At 47.3% G+C, this 21887-nt stretch overlaps 1 protein-coding gene across 5 annotated transcripts in view; it reads right to left on the reverse strand.

Annotated features, from left to right (window-relative positions):
* Nucleotides 1–21887, reverse strand: part of UTRN (utrophin) — a 2010688-nt gene that overhangs the window by 1279411 nt on the left and 709390 nt on the right. For all 5 annotated transcript variants that reach the window (XM_069606729.1, XM_069606726.1, XM_069606725.1 and 2 more), the window contains one exon: nucleotides 2241–2369. In XM_069606729.1, the coding sequence (XP_069462830.1) occupies nucleotides 2241–2369 (129 nt within the window). The remainder of the gene's footprint in view (nucleotides 1–2240; nucleotides 2370–21887) is intronic.

Below are 21887 nucleotides of genomic sequence, written 5' to 3' on the forward strand. Positions count from 1 at the left end.
AGATTGTTCCCTTCTCGATATTCGGTTAAGCTTTGCTGCAGGCTTAGACTTCCCCAGAGAATTAGCCTTTTTCAGTTTGAGATCAAGTGGTCATCATCCTATGAGGATCTGCAGTGTCAGAGGTTAGTTTCATCAACTCAAACATTTCCAAGCAATGTACTGCCTAAAACTCATTTCTGAAAAATAACAGGAAGAGTTACAGTCCTATCATTCACTGTTAAGAGTTACAGGTATAAATGAGAACTTACGAGAGGGTTTAAATGAAGACTTAATGAGCCTCAAAGGAATCCAGCAAACTCATCTGAAGTGATCACGGCCTTGTCCACTTCCGGCATTCCTGCCTCAGTGTCTTTAACACCAGTAATTTCCTAGACAGATTGTAATTGTTCTTTTATAACGCGCTTAATACCCAAGACCAATTTCTGCGCGTGAGCCCGGGATTCAAACCTGTGTTGCTATGCGTTGTCTTGATAAGAGGGTTTGTGAATGGTTTCACACACTTAATTGGGATGTATACTGAATATTCTGAAAGAGGGCCTTTAAAAACTATTTACATGATCAGCATCAACATATAAGTGCAAGACTTTAATTACAGATATCCACTGATCAACCAATCCACAACCATAAGGAATGCCTTAAAGGAAAACATATCATAAAGCTAGAAACAAAGACCCTGCACAATGGAAAGAAGGGTCCAAACCATGCACAGCCCATGCTGGAAGTCATACATTGGTCCAGGGATACAACCTTCCATCTCAATTCCCAACAAGAAAGCAGAGCATGTGCACTCAAAGCAAGAGGCGTCGATTATCATAAAGATTAAAACAAGAAAATAATTTTAGGTTTTGATAATTGCCGGAGCCTAGTAAAGTGCAAAATGTATTTAGTATTGCAAACTTCATGGCTGGCGATCAAGTAGGGCTATGAGAGAATCCTTCAAGTTGCGTTCATCTTTCAATGAAGAACTGGTCACTGCTTTAGAATATTTAATAATTTAATATGCATGTGTCATCATCCCAGATCTTTAATATAGCATTGCCGAATAACCCACACCAGCTACTAAAATGAAGCAGCTATGGGAGAAGATCAGGAAACCGTTCCCATGAAATAACTTGTGAGTTAAGCAGTTGTTTCAAACAGGTACAGTCCAACAAGAAACAGCTGTTTGAAGTCACTGGATAGGAATTAGTGCCAAACCTACAACTTTAAAGAACTTTTTTGACAATGAGGGATATGTTTTGTTAGAATGCTATTGCTCCAGATTGTTTTCTGATTGAAACTGCTTTTAAGAGGAGTGGATGTTGAAGTTTATAGACTTGTTCATATTGAATTAGATAGGAATGGGCGGTTGCACATGAAGCCGTGTTTAAGGTGTTCGAAGGGATTTCTAACAGAAGAGAGACATTCATTAATTACCGGGTTAATTTATCAATTCAGTCCAATACATTCATCCTGAATGGCAAAAGTATGTTAGCACACAATCCGCCCTCCACAAGCCCAATGCTTTGCTGTTAACCTTCGTACATTATTTTTCAGAAACTAAAATAAAGAAATAAGTTATTTTTTAGGACTCCACAAGCAAAACATCTATTTCATCTTATTTGTATAAAGCAAATATGCTTGAATGCCTATTAACACACAATGGGCCTCATTACACGGATGGCGGAGAACCATGGCGCTATTAGCGCCATGGTTCATGCCGGTAAAATACCGGCACCGCTTTGGCGGAAAGCGGAATTACCGCCCCATTCCAAGGTCGGCGGGGCGGTAATTCCCCCTTCCACCATTGCCCATTCCCATTTTTGCCTCATAGGGCATAATGGGAATGGGGAAGGCGCTAATTACGGTACCGCAAATTTCGGTACCGTAATTAGCTCCCGGGGTCCCTTTGCGGGTTGGTTTTTAACGCCTGCAAAAAGCAGGTGTTAAATTCCCCAACCCGCAAAGGGACCTCGTAGTAAGGCGGTAAGGATTTACCGGTACCGGTATTTTACCGGTACCGGTAAATCCATACCGCCATCCGTGTAATGAGGCCCAATTACTACAATCAGCCTGATGTCAGTCAAGCCATCTGGTCTCTACTTGGTTGCATACACAGCTTAGAAATCAGGGAGAGAGTACAGAATAGTTTTCAATTATGCCAATCATTCATGCATGGTCATGTTTTCAAGTGTTCAAAATAAACATGCGTGTTTTAAGTCTCTCATCCGGACAGCAAGAGTAACAACTGTGCACTTCACCTGACAACCATCCAGTGGAGATCCAGTGCGGGGGGACTTGATCTCTGGTGAATTTGGGGATCCTGACCGAGCATTTCTTCGTAGTTCTTCCATAGTTGCTTCGTGAGTCATAATCTCAGATTGAATTTTCTAGAATGGCAATTAAACAAAAAACGTAAATGTTCATGGAAAACAGTGCAAAGATAAAACATTGTCTTCAATGTAACATTGAAACATAAGGGCATGCAATAAAGTAGCAGCACTCGGTCAGAAGGATAACCTGTATTACAATCTTGGGAACCACATAGATTTCCGTAGAGGTTAGCATCGAATATTTGCTTTCAAAGAGGTGCTCTGACCAAATCTGGGTGGCTTTTAATGCAATCCTACTGATTTTGAAAAGGCACTACAGGTCCCAAACAGAAGCTAGTTACTGATGTGAGACGACAGGAAGCAGGTGCTGTTCGTGCCTGTGGCGAGGTGAGAAAAGGTCACCTTGATGAGTGGTGCAGAAGGTAGTGGGAGCTCATTATCTTGTGGTGTGTATCCCAATATCACTGATCCAAGGAACCAATTAGGGGAGAAAGATTATTCTGTAGAGGAAGTAAATGGTAACAGTTCTATCTCAACACGATGAATACGTGGGTGCGTAGTGAGAGGTGAGAATTTAGAAAAGTTCCAGTGATCTGATCAAGGGTAAAGAACCAAGGGTTTGTGCATGAAATGGCGAGTCACTACAAGGCAGAGAATTTCATTAAAGCATAATGGCAGCCATCCATTTAACTGGAATACTGCAGAAGTATTGATCTAATGATGCCTTCCAAAATGTAACTCCTATAAATGGTTGGGCAGATCAGGCATATGTAGGAGACAGGAAGGTAGATAAGCGGTTCAGGATATGCCATCTTCCACTGTAGTAATAGTAGTTACAAATGTCCCATTAGCAACTGAAGAAAGAGGTGTGTCTGCATCAAAGCTGAAAGGGGGCAAGGGGTGCCAGAAGAAAGAATCCCCTTCATTGGAAATACACATCACCAACCTCTGGAGCGACGCAGTCTTACTGTGGCTTTGTAGTCCAAAGCTAGACTGCTCGCAAAAGTCACTGTTAGATGTGTTGTTTTTGTGGAACTGGTTGGCACATTCTTTGTATTCAGTTTGCCATTGAAACAAAGGCTGTGCCAGATTTATGGTTTTGGTAATCAGCGGGCGATAGATTAGAATTATTTTGGCTTCCTATGGGTCATATAAAGGTTTGTACGAGGTCAGAAAGCACACATGCCATTGAAGTGTTCACAATTTGAAGCAACATTTAGAGTAGAATGAGTGTAGCAGAGAATGTTGACTCTTGCGTTAGCCGAGCAGGGGGTGATGTTATCGGCACAGAAGGATGCTTTTGATTAGCACAGACTAACAAGCGTAGGTCATCAATTGAAACGCTGGCCAGCGTACAATACTGCAAGAAGGCATGAAAGGGGACGTGCTATATGAATTTGGAAGTGAAATTTGGAGGATAAGACGATGCAACCAGTGCAAAGTATCACGTCAATGCTCGAAGTGAAGACAGTGGTTGTGTGCGCTCTGGGCTTGTCTATCTAGATAAGGATAATCATAATGATGTGTTTATTTATATAGCGCCTTAATCCAAAGCGCTTTACAAAACACATATTTACATACAATAGCCCCCAACCGGAATTGGTACTCAGGATCCTGCGTGTCTGCCTTGGTTTTGTTTTTAAGCACAGTCACGTTGTGTTTGAGAAGCCTCTCCAACATTCTACTGGTAAAGGCTTCTTGCGAGTATCAGAGTATGCATTGTTTAGGTAGATCTGAAATGGAGCAAGGATAATGAAGGCACCGAGAGTCGTTCGGATGTAAATCTTTGAAGTAGTCAAGTGTTGGCAGCGTTATAAGAGTACTGATCGCAGAAGTACTTGTTAGGGGAGTTTTGCTAAAGTCCTGCTGGTACTAAAATTTTGGTAAGCGATCCCAGTGGTTTGTAGATCTCCAACTCTTAGTATCAGTCTGCACTAACTCAGGACCTTGGTAGAGTGGCAGAACAGTCAGGCTTATCTTAAGAGGAAGATGTGAGCTGTAGGTAAGTACTCCAAACCTTAGCCAGACATGCACACCAAAGAAACTCACACTTATAACTTATATAAAATTATTTGTTATCTATCACTTTAAATACTTTAGACGCTTACACTTCGGAATACTTGAGAATACACTTCGGACACTTTCACTTTTGTGTTTGTTTGCGGTCATATTTCCGGTTATTACGCGCACCTGTGGTTTCTAAAAGTACAGCAATACATTTAGTCTGCAAACGCATATAGTAAAGTCATTTTAAGGGTGGAAAATGGTTAGTTGGTGTAACATTAGCCTGGTTCAAGATTCTAGAGAGGGTTTCTCCGCACAGCAAGTCTTTTAAGTCCAAAAATGCAACCCTAGCTAAAGGCAGTTCGCAGAGGGCTCAAAGTCTTGACAAGCAGCAGAATATGAAGAGTTCCTGAGGATATCTTCCAGTTTCTAGTGTTATAGAAGCAGCAAGTTAACAACTAACAAGGGAGACCTTTAAAAGGACTTTATGAAGGGACACAAGCAGCAGCTTGAGTCGGAGGTAAGAAGGGGTGACCCTGGACACACCTAGGTGCCCGCCAACGTTCTGGAGCGGCGACTTGTAATCAGGTAAGCAATACCCTTTTCCCTATAGTACCTTTTGTTAGAAGAACATTTTTGTGCTGGATGCGCCGCGATGTTGCCGCTCTGGACCCAACCTCCAGATTCCTTGGTCTGATGACTGAAGGCAGGACAATGGACAGGATCTCTCAGCAGCAATCTCGAGGAAGGACCGGTGGCACGCCTTTCAGCAACTTCTGCAGTTTTGGCGCCTTTTCTGCAGCACCAACAAAGGACACGGATCGTCCCGGTCAATCTTCTTCGCTTCCTGCAGTCGTGCAATCTGGTCAGGGGGTCTGTGTGAGTTGGATTGGATCACTGTGGTGTCCTTACGGGTTCAGCATAGATTTGAACGGATTCAGCCTTTCTACGACCATGCACTCGAAATGGGCAGCAGGCCTACTGGTATTGGGGTTTCGCAGCTCTGGAAACTCCTAGGACTTCAGGAGATGGCTCAATTCAAAGTTTGTCTTGGGACTGGTTGTTCCCGCCAGCCAATGGGAAGGAGTCATCCTCTTCTGAGCCCCTCTGTCGCATAGAACACTGGGTCAGGACAGCAGTGCTTGCTTCACAGTGTTGCCAAGGGTCTGCAGGGGTCTCTGATCATCTTCTTGGGTTACTTCAGTTTTCAGTGGTTGACTTGATTTTCACTCCAGAAGCCACACCTTTTATACAGTTCCAGCACACTCCTCTGCAATCTCTCTCTGCATTCTACAGAAAGGGGTGTTTGGCTGTCCAATCAGGACAGCTAGGCCCCCTATGAGAGCTTGTCTTATTCAGGCACTCTGGTAGACAAAGGACAGGGGCTGGTAGACTCCTCCCCCACTTCCTGCCTGCGCAGACACTCTGGAGCTTAGGCGGGGATACCAAAGCGTTCCCGCCGAAGGCAAAAACACTCACACTACCTCCCCCTCCCAGAATGGTAGAGGATGGGCTAACAAAAACAACCACACTCGTAATGGTGAAAAAAGAAAGGAGGCCCCAAGTTGGTACTTGGGTGCCCCTATTGTGCACTACCGAGGCTATGGGCATAGCCTGTGGTATAAAAATTACACAATAGTTGGTAGAACATGTCCACTGCCACCAGCCATAACTAGGAGACTGGAAAGTCACAGGACTAGAGAGAAGGGGGATACTAGGTATCACTTTGGCACTCCACTGAAGGTGGTGGGTGGCAATCTCTCAGACTATAGAGTTTTGGGAGGGATACTAAGGACCTCTATCCTTAAGAACTGTAGTTACTCGAGGATATAGAAAAATAATCTTAAAGGAGGACCCAAAGGGTCCCCAGCAACACTGCACATAAGGAGCTGTGTGCTGCAGTAGTAAAACACAGATGCCTTTAAGAGATACAGAGCAGACAGACTCCATAGTACAGGTAGAATACAAAGAATAGAGTTCCAAAAGACAGAGCCCACAAGAATGAGTGCAAAAAGGCTCCACTCAGTCAGGATTGAAAGAAAAAGGTCCAGAAGTCCAGCAGAAAGTGCTGGGGGGTCTCACTAGAGAGAGGATGAAGCATAAAAATGAAATCTCCCCAACAGTACTCAGCGGGCAGACACACTTGTTATTTGATGTTGTTGGGCATCGATGCACCCACTATCAAGACAAGCCTAAATGCACCGTTAGACCAATAACATGTGTGTTCAAACTTGGAGCAATGATGGGGGTTTTCCCTGTATATATCTGCTCAGCCAATTTATCTCGTTTTTCAGTTAAAGGCTACAAGCTATACTGGACCACCAAAGTGTTTTCAAGCAGTTCTCACACAAGCTGGCCACCATTCAGTCAGCCCCATTCAGAAAACTGTGTGCAAGAAGAAAACTTGAATCTTTCCGAATCCGAGAGAAATGTTAGTTGTCCCCCCAGGTTGATGGCCACCACCAGAATGAGCACTAAAGACAAGAACCTTGTCTTTTTCACATGAGGACTTTGGAAGGCTTTCTCCGGCTTATGTCCTTTGCCAAAACTTACATTTTGAGGAAACTGGCCTGGGATCTTGTTCATGTGGGGCTGATGGGTGTAGATTGTGGAGGGCCAGAAGAAGGGCTCAGACACTTTATTGACAATTCTACTTGTTGGGTTATTAAATGATAAGAAAATTGGTAGGGTCAGTTAGGATTTGGGAAACCTAGGCCTTTTTCTTAACAAAACTTCCAGAGAATGTCTCCCTTTTCCCTTCTCCTGATTGTCTTTTCTCTCAGGGTTTCTTATTTGATCCAAAGTTCTTACTGGTAGGTAATTTCCAATTGTCTCTTGTCACCTTCTTTACACGTTCTTTAAAGTCTTTCATAGGTTCTCTGGGTTTCTCTCCTGCTTAGGGTTTGTTTTCCAGGAATCACTTTTAATTTTTCCATTATCTTTTGCTCCTCAGGGGGGTGCCTTTTATATAACAATTTAACTGTGACGGGCTTTCTTGGTAATGTTCCCCATCTCCTGGGTTGATTTGGTTTGCATTTCTTATCTCTTATGAATTCCACCTGTCTTATCCTCATAGAATTCTCCTTCTGATTTACAGTTTCTGCTTCTTAGCATATGTGGTACTTTCTCCTCTTTCCAGGGTATTTGTGTGCCATTCTTAATCTCTTTTTCAGCTTTTATCGTGGTTCGCTCTCTCATTAGAACAGTTCCATTTCATAGACTTTAATTTCAGTGTCTTATCAGTTTCACTGAGAGGAGTTCCTCGTATCTCAATGATTGCCCAGCGTCCTCCTGGTTCTCCCATTCTCCAAGTTACCTTGAATCCTGCGGGGAACGTCGCAGGGTCAGTGTTTGCTCTGGTTCTCTTTGGTTGTTCACGCTCTTAGCCTTCTCATCTTCTGTGGTGTCCTGTTCTCAGTGCCCTCTCATGTGAAAGCAGGTACCACTGCGGGTATCCAGACCGGTCACTGACTTCGCAGCGTTGTGGTTTCGGTGTTGTTATATGGGCACCTGACCCACCACAAAGTCATCGTGGTCATGCCACTACCATCTTCTCCTCAGTTTCTTGCTTCTTTTGGGCACTGCACATCAGCTGCTTTGTTCTCGGTCTCAGAGCAGTTCTGAAACTCGCAGGCTCCGCACCTCTCCTTAGCTCCTCCCATCTCAGATGTTATTCAGTCAGGGCTTTCCCGCGTGTTCCAGGGGGAGGCCCCACGCGAAGATAGAGATCTACCCCTAGCTCGTTTCTTTGAAAAACGATTGACCCGGAGGGAGTTAGAGGTAGTGGAGCGAAGAGCTCGAGAGGGGAGGTATTTGCGGAGGGATAGCTGAAGGCATTTTGGACCCAGGCCCAAGAAAGCCCTGTGGACAATGCAGAGGGTTTTTAATTTAATCCTTGCATCCACTGGGAGTCAATGGAGAGATTTCAGAGCTGGAGAGATACGATCCCTGGGCTTGAGGCCAAGGACAAGTCTTGCAGTCCTGTTCTGGATAAGTTGTAGAGGGCGGAGAGTAGAGGCAGGTAGATTTAGAAAGAGGCCGTTACAAAAGTCCAACCGAGAGAGAACCAGAGCTTGGGAGACAGTGAGCTTCTGCGGGAAGGAGAGGAAAGGAAGAATACCTCTGAGGAGGTGCAGTAGGAAGTTTGACTTTTTAGAGACCTCAGAGAAATGGGCCGAGACGGAAAGTGTGGAGTCAAAGATGACCCCAAGGTTCTTAGCCTCGCAGGTAGGGGTAGGAGGAGGGCCAAGGGAGGCCGGCCAGAGAGTGAAGGAAAAGGATGGAGATGGTGTGCCGATGAGGAGGTTCTCCGCCTTGCTGGAATTCAGACAAAGATCATTGGCGGCACACCAATCTTGAATGGCAATTAGGGAGGTGGCCGAGGAAAGCTGGAAAATTAGTTGAGTGTCATCAGCGTAGCACTGGAAATTTGAGCAGAAAATGACAAGGAAGTGGATTGCTTGATGTGTATGAGCGCGATACAAATAAAATATATCATAAGTGTATCAGAGCGCGACGTGGCAGGGGAGCGGAACAAGAGAGGACAAAACAGCGATCTTACTAGGCCCAGTGACATTAAGAACGCGCAAGTGCAGGGGAGAGGGAAGGGGAAAATGCAAGGGCGAGGGGAGAAAAGGAAAGTGCTGAGCAAGAGATAAAAACAACACTGGTAGTGCAGCCAGCAAGGTGACAAGTGCAGGTTTAGAGCGCAGACAAGGGGTGTCTGATAAGTGCAGGTAGGGGAACTGTAGGGTTACAGATACAGACCCAAGTGCAAGGATTGCCAGGGGGCAGTGCGGAAGTGAGGCTGGGTGTGCATGAGCCTGGGCCCAAAATCAGAGAGTAACCAGGTGCATGGTGTCGAAGTTGCAATTGGAAAAGTAACTTTGTGGCTACACTATGCCACGTCTTGCCAATGGTCTTTGCCTCTATGGAAGCACGAAAGCCTAAAGGTCTGAGGTAATTGATTCATTAATCTTTTATAAGGCATTTAAGACCAGAGACCAGTCTCTAAGCACGGGACCGGGATTCAAACCCATGTTGCTTTGCATTGTCGTGCTTCCAGGTCAAACACAAAAGCCACAATGGAAAGAAATCACTGCTCTCAGAAAAATGTCAGGAAAGCAAAACATGATGTGTGGGGTGACCAAAGCAAAAATATATTATGTTTCACCCACAAAACCGCAGTAACATGTGAAGAGACACTAATTTAAGGAAATACCTGTTCTGATTGGGTGTAGACACTTCACAATGAAAAGCTCCACTCCAGCTGGATGTCACACCTCCCATCTAATAACCATGCAAAAAAATGTGATGCTGCTGGAGGCGTCAAAATTCCCTATTCTGCAGACTGGCTGGCAGGAAAGCAGGGATTTCAAGGAAAAATCCTTCCTGGCTGAAGAAGAACTAAAAGGTGTGAATCATTGTTGCACACACTTCAAAAGAGACCACACTGACTTCAAAGGGACTCATAAAAAACTCTGGTCACAGGCTGAGCCCAGGGAGACAGATCGCTGTGGGGGAATGAAGCAGCTTCCCATTTGTTGAACAGGAGACACTCCCAATTAGTTTAAAAGACTATTTTTGTTTTAGGCATTTTGGGCAGCAATCAAACTGAGGATCGATTTCATTTTTATGCCATTTTCATGTAATTTCAAGGCAGTTTTGGGGGTATACAATGCATCTAAATGGGACTCTTGGGAACTGGAATGGCCAGTTATACTGGGTTTCTGGCTCATGTGACAATTATGAGACTTGATGAAAAGGTGGAAAATGAAATTCCGAACATGCTTGATAACTTACATATTCATAACTGTTGTACATTTTATGAAAATGACATGGCCCTGCTACATCGTCCCGGGAGGATAGCTCAGCGGCAACGTGCTTGCCTTGGAAACAAGACGACACGAAGCAACACAGGTTATATCCCTGGGTCCGCGCTTAGAAACCTCTAAGCGCGTTATAAATATGCAACTAAGACATATTCCTGTAAGTTCGCCTCGATGCCCCCAGGCTGTGTGAGCGCTTTAAAAATGCAAATAAATAAAATAAATTCTACGGATTTGGCAGTCGGCTTATCCAATTCCCCATGATCAGCTCAAACAGAATATGTTTTATATGGCAGTGGCAAGTACAATTATGAATTTATGATGCAAAACTTGTTTTTGCTAAAAAGTTGTAAGGAGAAGAAAGGTTGATGACACATGGAAAAAGACAGATGGTGCTCTCCTCCCCGGAACCAATCTCACTGGGGGCAGAGAGAGGGATGGTAACTGTCCAATCCTAGCGCCAGGGATAATTACAGGGTACTTCCCCTAGATTGAAAAATTAGTGATGTAATTTCTGCTATATAAGGGGAACTGTACTGGGACAGAGGGAGACAACAACCGGGGAAGACAGAAAAAGGAGAACGGAGAGAAGGCTGCTGAAACTTAACATCTTTGAGAGTGGAGTGACCAGACACCCTGCCCTTTTCTTTCCAGAGTGTCCTGAGATCCAGCTGGCTTTCCTGAATCTTAAAGAAAGGCTTCTATTACAAGTAGCAATAACCCCAGCCCTAAATTGCAAAAGCCCTTCATTTTTGTAGCAGTGCATCCTGTACTTGCTCTTACTTTCTGCCCACATGGTTTTCTCCAACCCACTACATCATTTTTGAAATTGCATTGAACGCCAATTGTGGATGGGGTCAGATATTGTGGCATTGGACTGTATTGAGCGTCTGCGCCGCGTACTGTGCATTCGGAGCAGGATGAGGTATGGTGTGTTTGTGCAGCATTTGGCGGAACTTGAGCATCTACGTAAGAAGTGGACCAGAATGCTTACAGCTCACACATGTCTGGGGTGATAAATTGCAGCCACTAAAGTGCAGTGGTTAAGTGCTAGGCCTTCAAGTCTACAGAGCCAGGTTCGGATCCTGCCTTTGACACTAGTTGTAAGTTGGTGTTCAAATTGCATGTCTCATCTGTCTTGTCCAATCTAGATAAGCATGACCACTTTAGTTTTATCTTCAGCAAGATTTGGGTAACGTCAAGGGCAGCGTGCCTTTGTTTTCCGATGGTCAGTGAAATGTTGGTCCTGTCTCAGAGGCCTGGGTTTGGCAAGAAATAGTTCTTATGCTGCGATTAATTAGCATCTTCAAGAATCACGTGTGGATACTTATGAAATGCACCTTTTGAGGTTGAATACACAAACTTATTGGGTTACCAAATAGTATGACTCAATTTTTCTGCAGTAATTTCATTAATTTGACTGTTTGATAACTTTTTTCCTGTTAGCGTAATCGGCTCGGCCGCATACATAATGCATTAATTAACACTTGGTTTAATTTAGCGCATAGAGTTGAGTACACACTGTTGCAGTCAGCACAAGAATGGTTCATACCATGTTTGCCGGTTCATCAATGTTTTGCTTTTGTTTTAGTGTTGTTTTGCCAAACAAATTCCCTAATTTTATATTTGTGTGCTCTACGCGTCTCCTACGCTAGTCAGTAGCCCAAGATATTGAACCTTGTCTTGCTTGTTTATAAACTGCTTTGTTTTACTTTTGCATTAAGCTTTACTTCCTTGTTCTAGGTTAAAAATTCAACGAGGCTTCTTATTTACTGAAAGTGAGTTGCCTTTGTTTTTTTTCTCAACTAACTGGTAAGCACAATTAATAAGATCGGTATGTTCTCCGATTAATGCATTGCTCGAGTTGCTCAGTCAATGTCCCTAGGTCAGGTTCAATAGTGTTCTTCCAGGTTTCCGCAGTTGCAATGAATTTTGGACTAAATGCACACAACCAAACATGTATACTATTAGGCAATAGTTCATTCATGCAAGCCTATGCCCACTTCTTTCTAATGAGATCACTGTAAAAATAAATCACTGGACATTTCCCTCGCAATTCCCTCACAATAGATCCTATTGTGACATGTTGATTTCTGCCCTCCTGCCTCTGATCAATGACTGGATGGGGCGATTCCTCTCCCAAAACATTAGTGGTACTGGTTTAATGGGGACAATGCCAGAGCAGCAGCCAAAAAAACACTAAGCAGACTGACCAATGCCGAGATTTCCACCAGGTTTAGCTAACCCAGCATCATGGTAATGTATGGGGAAATTATAAGGTACTCACCGTAGTAATTAGTCTCCTTTCCTCCATACTGCATGGGCGTCCCTCACGAGGGACGGGAGACGGAACCTTTTTCACCAGAAAAAAACATTCTTCCCCTTTAAATTTAGAGGCGCGTAGGGGTGCAGCCCTGGGAGCATACTGACTCCGCCCTCCAGCGCCACACCTCAGTCCGCATAGACGCGTCGACAATAGATTAAACATTGCCTAATGACACCAGGAGGGACGTATGGAGGAAAGGGGACTAAGGACTAAGAGTATGTTAGTCACTTACTCTTGCGTTCAGTCCCCTTTCCTCCATACTGCATGGGCGATTGCAACAGAGTGTATGCCCATGGTGGAGAGGAGACCCTCCTTAAGCAAACAGGTTTCTAAGAACCGCCTGTCCAAAAACTGCATTTGCTCTAGAGCCGGCATCCAAACAGTAGTGTTTGCAGAAAGCCGAAGGGGTGGCCCATGTGGCCGCCCTACTAATGACTTGCCAGGGGACATGCTGCTGGAAAGCGATGGCCGTTGCCTTGGCTCTGACTGCGTGGGCGTGCATGTTGGCCGGCAGTGGCTTGTGCTGTCCCTCGTAGACTTCTTTGATGGCCAAGACCATCCAACGGGCTATGGAGGCCTTGGAGGCCTGATACCCCTGTCTTGATCCTCCGAAGGTGACTAAAAGAGCGTCCGACTTGGGGAAGCCCTTGGTCCTGTCCATGTAGAATTACAGGGCACGCCTGATATCCAGGCAGTGCCTCGTCTTTGGGCTCAGCAAAAAACGTGGGCAACACAATTTCTTCGTTCAGATGGAATGCGGACGGCAACTTAGGTAAGTATGCTGGGTGCGTCCGTAGGACTACCTTGTCCTTGTGAAACGTAGTGTATGGCTCCGAGGCAACAAGCGCCTGGATTTCACCGATTCTGTGAGCCGAAGTGAGGCCGACTAACAAGGCCGTCTTAATGGTGACCAGCCTGATGTCCGCAGACGCCATTAGTTCGAATGGTTTGTGCGCCAGGGCACCCAAGAATATGTTAAGGTCCCACACGGGGTGCGGCCTCTTGATGGGCGGGTAGAGCCTGGCGAGACCCTTCAAATGTCTCGACAATTGGGTTGGAAGAGGAAAACTCCCCACCCTCTCTGAGTTTCTGTATGCCCCAATGGCAGCCAGGTAGGTGCGGCAAGTGTCCACCTGCACGCCTGAATGGGCGAGATGCGCAGAAAAGGAGAGCATGTTGTCCAGGGAACATTTCAGAGGGTCAGAGCCCTTAGAGTCTGCCTAGTGACAGAACCTGGTCCACTTGCTTTTATACTGAGATGTCCTAGCGTGACCAGTTCAGGAGCCACGATGTGATGGCTAATTTCTCTGGTGAGGGGTGGATGACCCTGCCCCCCTGCTGTGCCAGAAGATGTGGTGGGCCCGTCGGCAGGCGAATGGGAGGCCTCTCTGAGAGGCTGAGCAGCTCCGAAAACCATGGCCTGGCTGGCCACCATGGAGTTATTAGGATGATGCTAAGGAGGCAAGACTCCTTGATCTTGCACATCACCCTGTGAATCAGGGGAGTGGGTGGAAAGGCGTATGCGATCATTCTGTCAAATCTGATCTGAAAGGCATCGCCCAGGGAGCCCGGGCCCTGACCCTGCCAGGAGGCGCACAGTTGGCACTTCATCTTGCCTCGGGAGGCAAAGAGGGCCACCTGAGGGTGACCTCATTCTCGAAAGATCTCCTGTAGCACTAGGTCATTCAACTGCCACTAGAAGAAGATGTTCTCCCCGGGGCCCACTCCCACATGCTGACTGCCAGCCTGCACAGTGGAGGGGAGGGGGGGGGGATCTGGTACCTCCCTGCTTGTTGATGTAGAACATGCTGGTCGAGTTGTCCGTCTGAATGAGGACAATCTTGCCCTCGATAACCGGAAGGAAGGCCCTGAGTGCCAGCCAGATAGCCTTCAATTCCAGCCAACTAATGTGGTACTCCTGCTCCTGCCGGGTCCAGGTGCCATGGACTCAGTGGTTGTCCAGAGTGGCCCCCGGCCCTTGAGAGAGGAGTCCGTGGTGATGGCGACCTATGGTGTAGGATTCCGGAAAGGCCTGCCCGTCAACGGGTTGCAGTCCCTGGACCACCATGTGAGGTCTTAGTGAAGCAACGGAGGAACGTTGATCATCTCTGACTATGTCCTCGTTCCTGGTTCCAAGATGCTGCAAAGTGCAGCTGTATCCTCATCCCGAGTCTTGTGTGGGGGACGGCCAAGAGGACCGCTGCCATGAGACCCAGTAGGTGTTGGTACCACCAAGCCTTGGTCACTTCTCTGCTGAGGAAGTGCGCCGTGGCCCTCTTGATGGCTGTGATCTTATCCTCTGAGGGAAAAACTTTCTTGGAGCATGTGACACAATTGAGGCCCAAGAAGGTCAGTTTCTGCATGGGCTGCAACTGGGACTTCTTGAGGTTGAGTGAAAAGCCCAGCTCGTGCAGTGTGTTCAAAAGAGCGTGGGAAGTATGGTGCACTGCCTCCGGAGATGTAGCCCTGATGAGCCAGTCGTCAAGGTACAGATAGATGTGGTGGCCCAGAGGCCGGAGCCGGGCAGCCACAGAATTCATCAGCCTGGTAAAGACCCTGGGGCCGAGTTGAGGCCGAAAGGAAGCACCTTGTATTGGAAATGGCATCCCATGATCCTGAATTGTATGAAGGAACGATGAGGCTGCCAGATCGGGACGTGCAGGTACGCGTCCTTCAGATCCAGGGAGCACATTCAGTCTCCCTTGCACAATGTCTCTGCTATCAAAGCTGGCATAACCATCTTGAATTTTTGTAGAGATCGGGAGAGGTTGAGGGTGGAAAGGTCCAGCACAACTCTCAGGCCCACCTGATTCATCTTCTGAATGGCGAAAATCCTAGAGTAAAAGCCTAAGCCTCGCTGGGAGGCTGGGACTTCCTCCACTGCCTGGCTCTCGACGAGTGACCGGATCTCCACCAAAAGAGTTGCTGTCCCAACCTGTGGGAGTGGAGGGGAGGAGGGAGGAGAGGATGGGATAGGCAGGCAGTACCCCGTGGAGAATACAGAGAGGATCCAGGGGTCTGCGAAATTCTGGCGCCAGAAATGTGCATGAAGAGCAAGCCTGCCCCCCACTGGAGACGTGTCGACCCGGAGGGGGGTGTCATGCCTTCTTTCCCTCCGAGGCTGTTGTGGAAGAGGGGGACTGGAAAGAGCCCTTACTCCCCATCCCCCTTTAATTGATTGCACCGATGCTGGGACAGCGAACGGCCAGGCTGCCTGGACCTCCACATTTGGAAGCCGGGGAACCCTCCGTACGTACGCCCCTTCTCAACACGCTGCTGTGACTCATTGTACGGTTTGGATGTGACCTTTGTAAGGATGGATAAAGATTTGGCTGTTTGAGAGCTGTTTTTCTTCTTATCCAGCTCCTCGTCCGTTGTGGAATGGAGAGGTCACTCTCTTCGAACCGAAGATCTAGTATGCATTCATGGACATCCGGGTTGAATTTCGCAGCACAGAGCCAGGCCAGAGGACTCCATGACGTCCTGTGCCACAATCTTGGCCACCACCAATCCCGCCTTGAATTGTGACTGGCTCTGCGCCGGAAGCTCTGGGAGGAAATCTGCAATTTCCCGCCAGAGCCTGTGGTCAACTGCAGGCAGCATGACATCCGCGTTGGCTTGATGCAGGTGCAAGGATGCGTTGCAATACAGCTTCTTCCCGTACGCCTCCAAGATCTTCTCCTACTTGCCTAGCAGCACCGCAAAGGAGGCGGCTGAGGACGACTAAGGCTTGGAGTACAGTGATGCCGCAGCGATCACAGAGGAGTGTGGTTGAGGATGGGCCAATAACAAGAGTGTATCCCCCTCCATCTGCCTGTACTTGGCGTCCAGGTATTTACTTACCGGTTGGGCTGTGTGAGGCTTGAGCCAGCCCTTCTTGGCCAAGGCAACTATGTCCTTCTGCATCGGGATACCCGTTCTGGCCACGGGACGTAGCGTGAGGACTTCAGAGAGGACCCCCCCCTTTGCTGGTGGCTCGACCTCGGGATGAGGAAGCCCCAAGTACTCTGTCAGCCCTGCAAGACATTCGCTGAAGTTCGCGCATCGGGGGCCTCCTCCTCATTTGTGTCCACCTGCGGGTCCGGAGGGTCCGGCACCAGAGGGCAGGGGGTTTTAGGGGCTGCCAGCTGAGGTGCGGGGACCGGAGCCAGAGGCTGCAGCGGGGGCTGATATGGGACCGCCTGTCCAGTCGTTTGGGGGGCTGGAGCAGGCTGCTGAGGCTGAACAGGGACCGGAGCGGATTGTACTGGGGCCTGCGGCGCCAGAGCCATTGGAAGGAGCAAGTCCCTGATGATGACCCCCATCTGTGGAGATATCATGAGCCTGAGGAACTTTTCAAAGAACCTGTCCTTGCAGGCTGGATTGGCGGTAGGGGGTACTGACGGGGTAGCGGGCGGCTTCTGGAGCCGTTGTGTTCCCTGCCCGTATGGACACAGCGGGAACCTTCCTTTGGCGTGAAGGAAGGGTAAGTTGTAGGCCACATACCTGGTTGACACCAGTCCCACCTTGACTCACGGTCTTTCACCTGCCTTCCTTGGAGGGGCGTCAACCGGATGTCTGGATTTTCTGGCACAGCGGCCATTTTGTTGAGCTGCCTTCCACGTACCTGCGTTGTGTTGCTCAGCTCACTGGGCCCCACCCCGTCCAGGACTCTTGAGTGTGGATCATGGGCCTGCCCTGTTTCTCAGGCCGAGGCCGGGTAAGCTGTCAGGTTCCTGGGTACTGGTGATTTTTATTCTACTGTTTTAGGCTTTGTTTGGGTTGAGTTTACAATATTTCCTTGGCCTCATGTTAGCCAGCTGCCATTCTCCCAGTCCAAGATGGTGAACTTCCTGCTCAGTAATAATTGGCTACAGACTATTGTAATGCAGTTTGGAACCTCAGGAGAGGTTCTAAACTGCCTTTCATTCAAGATCCCCAAGGAAGTGGTCACAGCGCTCAAGAGCTCCAGAGAAAACAGTGAAACCAGAGAAAAGAAACCACACAACTAGGAAGAAGTAATTCTGAAAGTGCCTGAGATCAATTCAGATACGTGACTGTTGAGAAATGGAGTCCAGTTGAATTTTAAAGTAAATCTCTATATGAAGCAGAGTTTATGTTAATCTGAAATGTAAATATATATAAGAAGAATAGTCAAATGAGTTGTAGCAAACCGTTAAAGTAGTGTTTCAGGCTTTTGTTGTTAAATTGCAAGAAACTAAGGCAACACAGGATTTTCCCTTGTGTGCACGAGCATTAAACTGTTTAAGTAATTGCCTGTTTCGCGTGCGACCAGCTGGTAACATTACTGAATGTGAGTATCGGGAACCTGGCGGAGCTAGAGGAAAGGACTATCAGCGTGAGGAGGAAGAGTTGGAATCGTAATCGTGCGGTGCTGAAATCTTTGGTTCCTTTATATCAGCTGCGGGTCGCGTAGTACGTTCAAGCTGTCAGTTGAGTGACAGCTGGCAAGCAAGTGCGCGTGCGGAATTCGTGATGTGAAAGAAACTTTTAGTGAAATCCAGCGTGGAGAGTCCAAGTGAAAGGAAGAAGCGCGCGCAGACCACAGTCGAATTTCAGCGCGACGAAGTGCGTAGTGAAAAGTAATGCTCATGTGTTAATTTAAAAGCAGTAATAGAGCCGCTCACGAACAGCAGCTAAAAAAGAAAGCATCGGATATATTAAAGCCAGTGGTGTTGTGGAGAAGCTTGATCCAGTTACATTTTCTATGAAAAGTTAAATGGCAAACAAAAACACTACCCATGTAAATAGCAATTCAAGTCTTGGAAATTCTTCCAGTTGAAGAGGAGTTAAGCACACAAGTTCTTCAGGCTTCTTCAAGAGTATCATTTGTTAAGATTCATAGAAAAGTTAAGTCTCTGTTGCTTTACATCTTAGAGAAGATTTACTCAAAGACTATTGTCCCAGAGGGTGCAGCAAGAGACAGCTACAAAACAAATATTAAGAGATTAAAAGTATTTCAAGAATTAAACTACAGAGGTTGCAACAGTGATTCTGCACAATATGAAGCGAAATACAAGGAGAATCTTCCCATAGGAAGCCTCAAGGCTAAAGGCAAAGGCAGTCAGGTAATTGTGGGTTGAAGTGAGTAATATATGTAATACATTACTCACCGTAATTGTATTTCTGGTGCTTGCATCTGCTTAGATCCACATGCTATGCATAGGCCGACATCTAGTGGAAGCTGCAGAGTATTACAGTTGTTTTTCGAAACTCGAAAATGGGCGTCGAAATAGGGCGTGCCAGTAATACTATCCCTATTGTGATGTCCCCTGTACCCATGATCCCTCACGCGTGTGGGTCCCTCAGATTGTTTTTTTATGCCATCATGAGCGGTCGCAAAATATAAGCAGAGTCCATTTTCAGCGAACGCCATTGAACTTTATGTTACGCTCACCTGGCTCCCACAGGGGCGTCGATCGGACCCGGACAGCTGCGACCTCCTCCAACATGAAGCGTAGTGCAGAGATGACAGACTGGACTGGACCGCCTAATCTCGTCTGCTTGACCCGTAGAAATATTCTCCTGCAAGTGGAGAAAGGGATTTAGCCACCCGTGGATTTTAGTAATAGCACCCCACTGTTCTCCCCACTAATCACCACCGATATTCACTTTCAGTAAGCTCACCTTATGTTTGTAAATGATGAGCTCTCCATCCTGCGTGAAATGCAGGGGCGCGTAGATACCAGTTACTTCACTGGTTTGAAGGCGTTGGAAGAGTTCCGGATGAATATTGACTCCGAGGTTCCAGGCGAGAACCCGTAAGTATAAAGTTCAAAGAGTTCAATATGGCCGATGTTCACTCTTGTACATTCCTTTCTTGTGTTGCAGCTCGGTCCAAGGGAAGATTGTCTTGTGGCAGCTGATGATGTTCAGGTAAGAGTCTGTATTACCCAACACTGTCTGGCAAAAGATGCGTGTGTTTAAATTGCTGGTTTCTCTCTCCTTACAGGTGCGGCGTAAGAAGTTGCGGTTTGTTACAGAATAAAGCCTCCGGTTGTTAATCAGGTAAGTCTATGGTGGAGAGGTTGTATTTGTTGACTCTCTCGGCTCACCTTATGTTTCTTTTGTCCCCTAGATGGTGGAATTCGGCGGAGAAAATGATGGAGGCTGCACCGGATCGAAAAATGCTGTGAGGACTGGCGAGTATGGCGCGGCGTTGCAGCTGGCGATGCGACGCGTGTAGAATAATGTCTTTTTCAGTTCGAAGACGTGATGATCCGGAATTCAGGTAAGGATTGAAATAATATCTGTTTTCTAACCTTTCCTTCTTCTTTCTTCTATTGCTAGGAGCTCTGGATTCGAGACAGGCGTGGCTGAAGACTGGATGCTGACTGCAGGCACAGTGAGCGTCACGCTGCTGGATGCAGAATAACGCGATGCATGTTTTGCTGTTCGGGCGTGGTTTAAATAGCCTCCAAAGTAGTTCCAGGTAAGAAGCCCATAGAACCACACCCGAGTAAAAAATAGTCCCTGTAGTAAAATAGTCCCATCCAGGCCTCACGTTGGCTTGGATTCATTTGCAGCATGGTCTGCATGAGGTGAGTAAAGTCTATGAGCCTGGCGCCCAAGGCGCCAGGACTGAACCCAGACAGCCCCCAGCCGGGTCTGCTGGGGTTTTATTAAATACCTGGATGCCTGCTCCCGGGGCTGATGGGTTTGATCCGGATGCCCGGGGGTAGGCATCATGACACTTTAATAATTTAGTCTTTCTTTCTGTCCTTTGCCGACGCTGTGTCTCGACGCGATAAAGACTGAAGAAGACTTAGAAGAAGACCGTCAGACAGAGACTTTGACGGCGCCACTCGGCCTTGGAAGGCTCTTTCGGCCTCGGCCTTACAGAAGGGAGAATGGGGGGTGGTTATAAACATGTATATTCCCACCCTTTGCCATAGTCGCCCAGCTGCCTACATATATCATGGAGCATACTCCTTTTAAGTTCTGCCCCTCCTGCAGTAGGAAGTTCACGTGGGTCGACAAGCATAGGGTCTGTAACCTCTTGCATCCATCAACAGCAGCAATGCCGTCCTTTTGGACAGCGAGGGTGACAGGGAACCTCCATGTTCCCCAGTGCCAGCCCCCAACCCTAGCAGACAGGCCAGCGGTCCTGTTACAGGGAAGACACCCGGGCAAGACCACCACACTCCCCCACAAAAACACACCCCATGGCGACGCGAGTAAGATCGCACACCGAGAGTCGACGGTGAAGGGCAGATCTTCGGATCAGACGGCCGCCGCATGACAAGCCTGACAAGACAAAAGGTCACCCTACTCAAAACTCCCCCGTCCGGGCCTGGCGGCGGCGAAAGACGCAGCGCAAGCCATCCCTGCTGACGAAGTTTGGCCTACACCCGGGGACAAGCCCAGGGAGTCCTCCGGTACCCCCTCTTTGTCCCCGAGCTCCAAAAAATCATCATTTAAGAGCAGGGAACATAAGGAGAGAGACAAGTCTAGTTCCTCTAGAGAGAGGGACTCACTTAGCAAGGAGAAGGCTAGGGAGCAACCCTCTAGCCAACATAAGAGTATGCCCCTACAGGACACTATAGTAGAGTACAAATCAACCTGACTATCAGTCTTGAAGAGGAACATATACCCATTACCCCAACTCTAGCCTCCTCCGACCCAGGGTTTATACCCAGTTCAGCCAGATGGTCTGCACAGGCTATTGACAGAGTTATGAGCCGCATGTCCTGCTTAGCAAATTTCTTTGAAAAACATCATCATGTTCTAGACAACTTGGCTTCCACACCTCCCACTACACAGGCGTCTGGTTCAAACAACACCTACAGCCTCTCAATCACAAACAACGGCTGTACCATATAAAACTATATAAATCTCTCCCCCAGTAGAACAGTAGGACACCGACTCTGGTTTTCGCAATGGACTCTCCAGTCCTGCAAGACCCTGTTTTACCAGACTCCCCTGTGGATAACGAGCCATTATTCAATGATATACTCATAAGGGCTGCAGAGCGTTTCGGCATCGAAACACAAGAAGCCCAGCAGGACAAAGATTCTGCAGAGAATATGTTGGGCGATAAAAAACCAGCAACCCAATTTATCCCCCTGCTAAAATCAGTCCAAAAAAGGATTCAACCTTCCCTAGAACTACCAAACAATATCAGGGCAGTGAACCCTAGGATCGAGAAACTCTCTAAACCAGCACCATCCGACCCCTTATATATAAGGGGACAACTTTGACGTGACTCTCTGGTGGTTACCACCACCCGCAAGAGAGCTGGTACACCCTCCACCTCCTCCGAAGTCCTCCAGACAAGGAGAGCAAAAAATGATATGCTATGGGTAAGAAGATAGCATCCACTGCAGCATACCAGGCGGGTATAGCAAACAATGCCACCTTGTTGTCCAGCTATGACTGCACAAAGTGGGATGAGGTAAAGGGCCTGGCAGAGTCAGC

This window comes from Ambystoma mexicanum, chromosome 4p, assembly GCF_040938575.1.
Source record: "Ambystoma mexicanum isolate Mex_15411 chromosome 4p, UKY_AmexF1_1, whole genome shotgun sequence".
NCBI classification, from domain to species: domain Eukaryota; kingdom Metazoa; phylum Chordata; class Amphibia; order Caudata; family Ambystomatidae; genus Ambystoma; species Ambystoma mexicanum.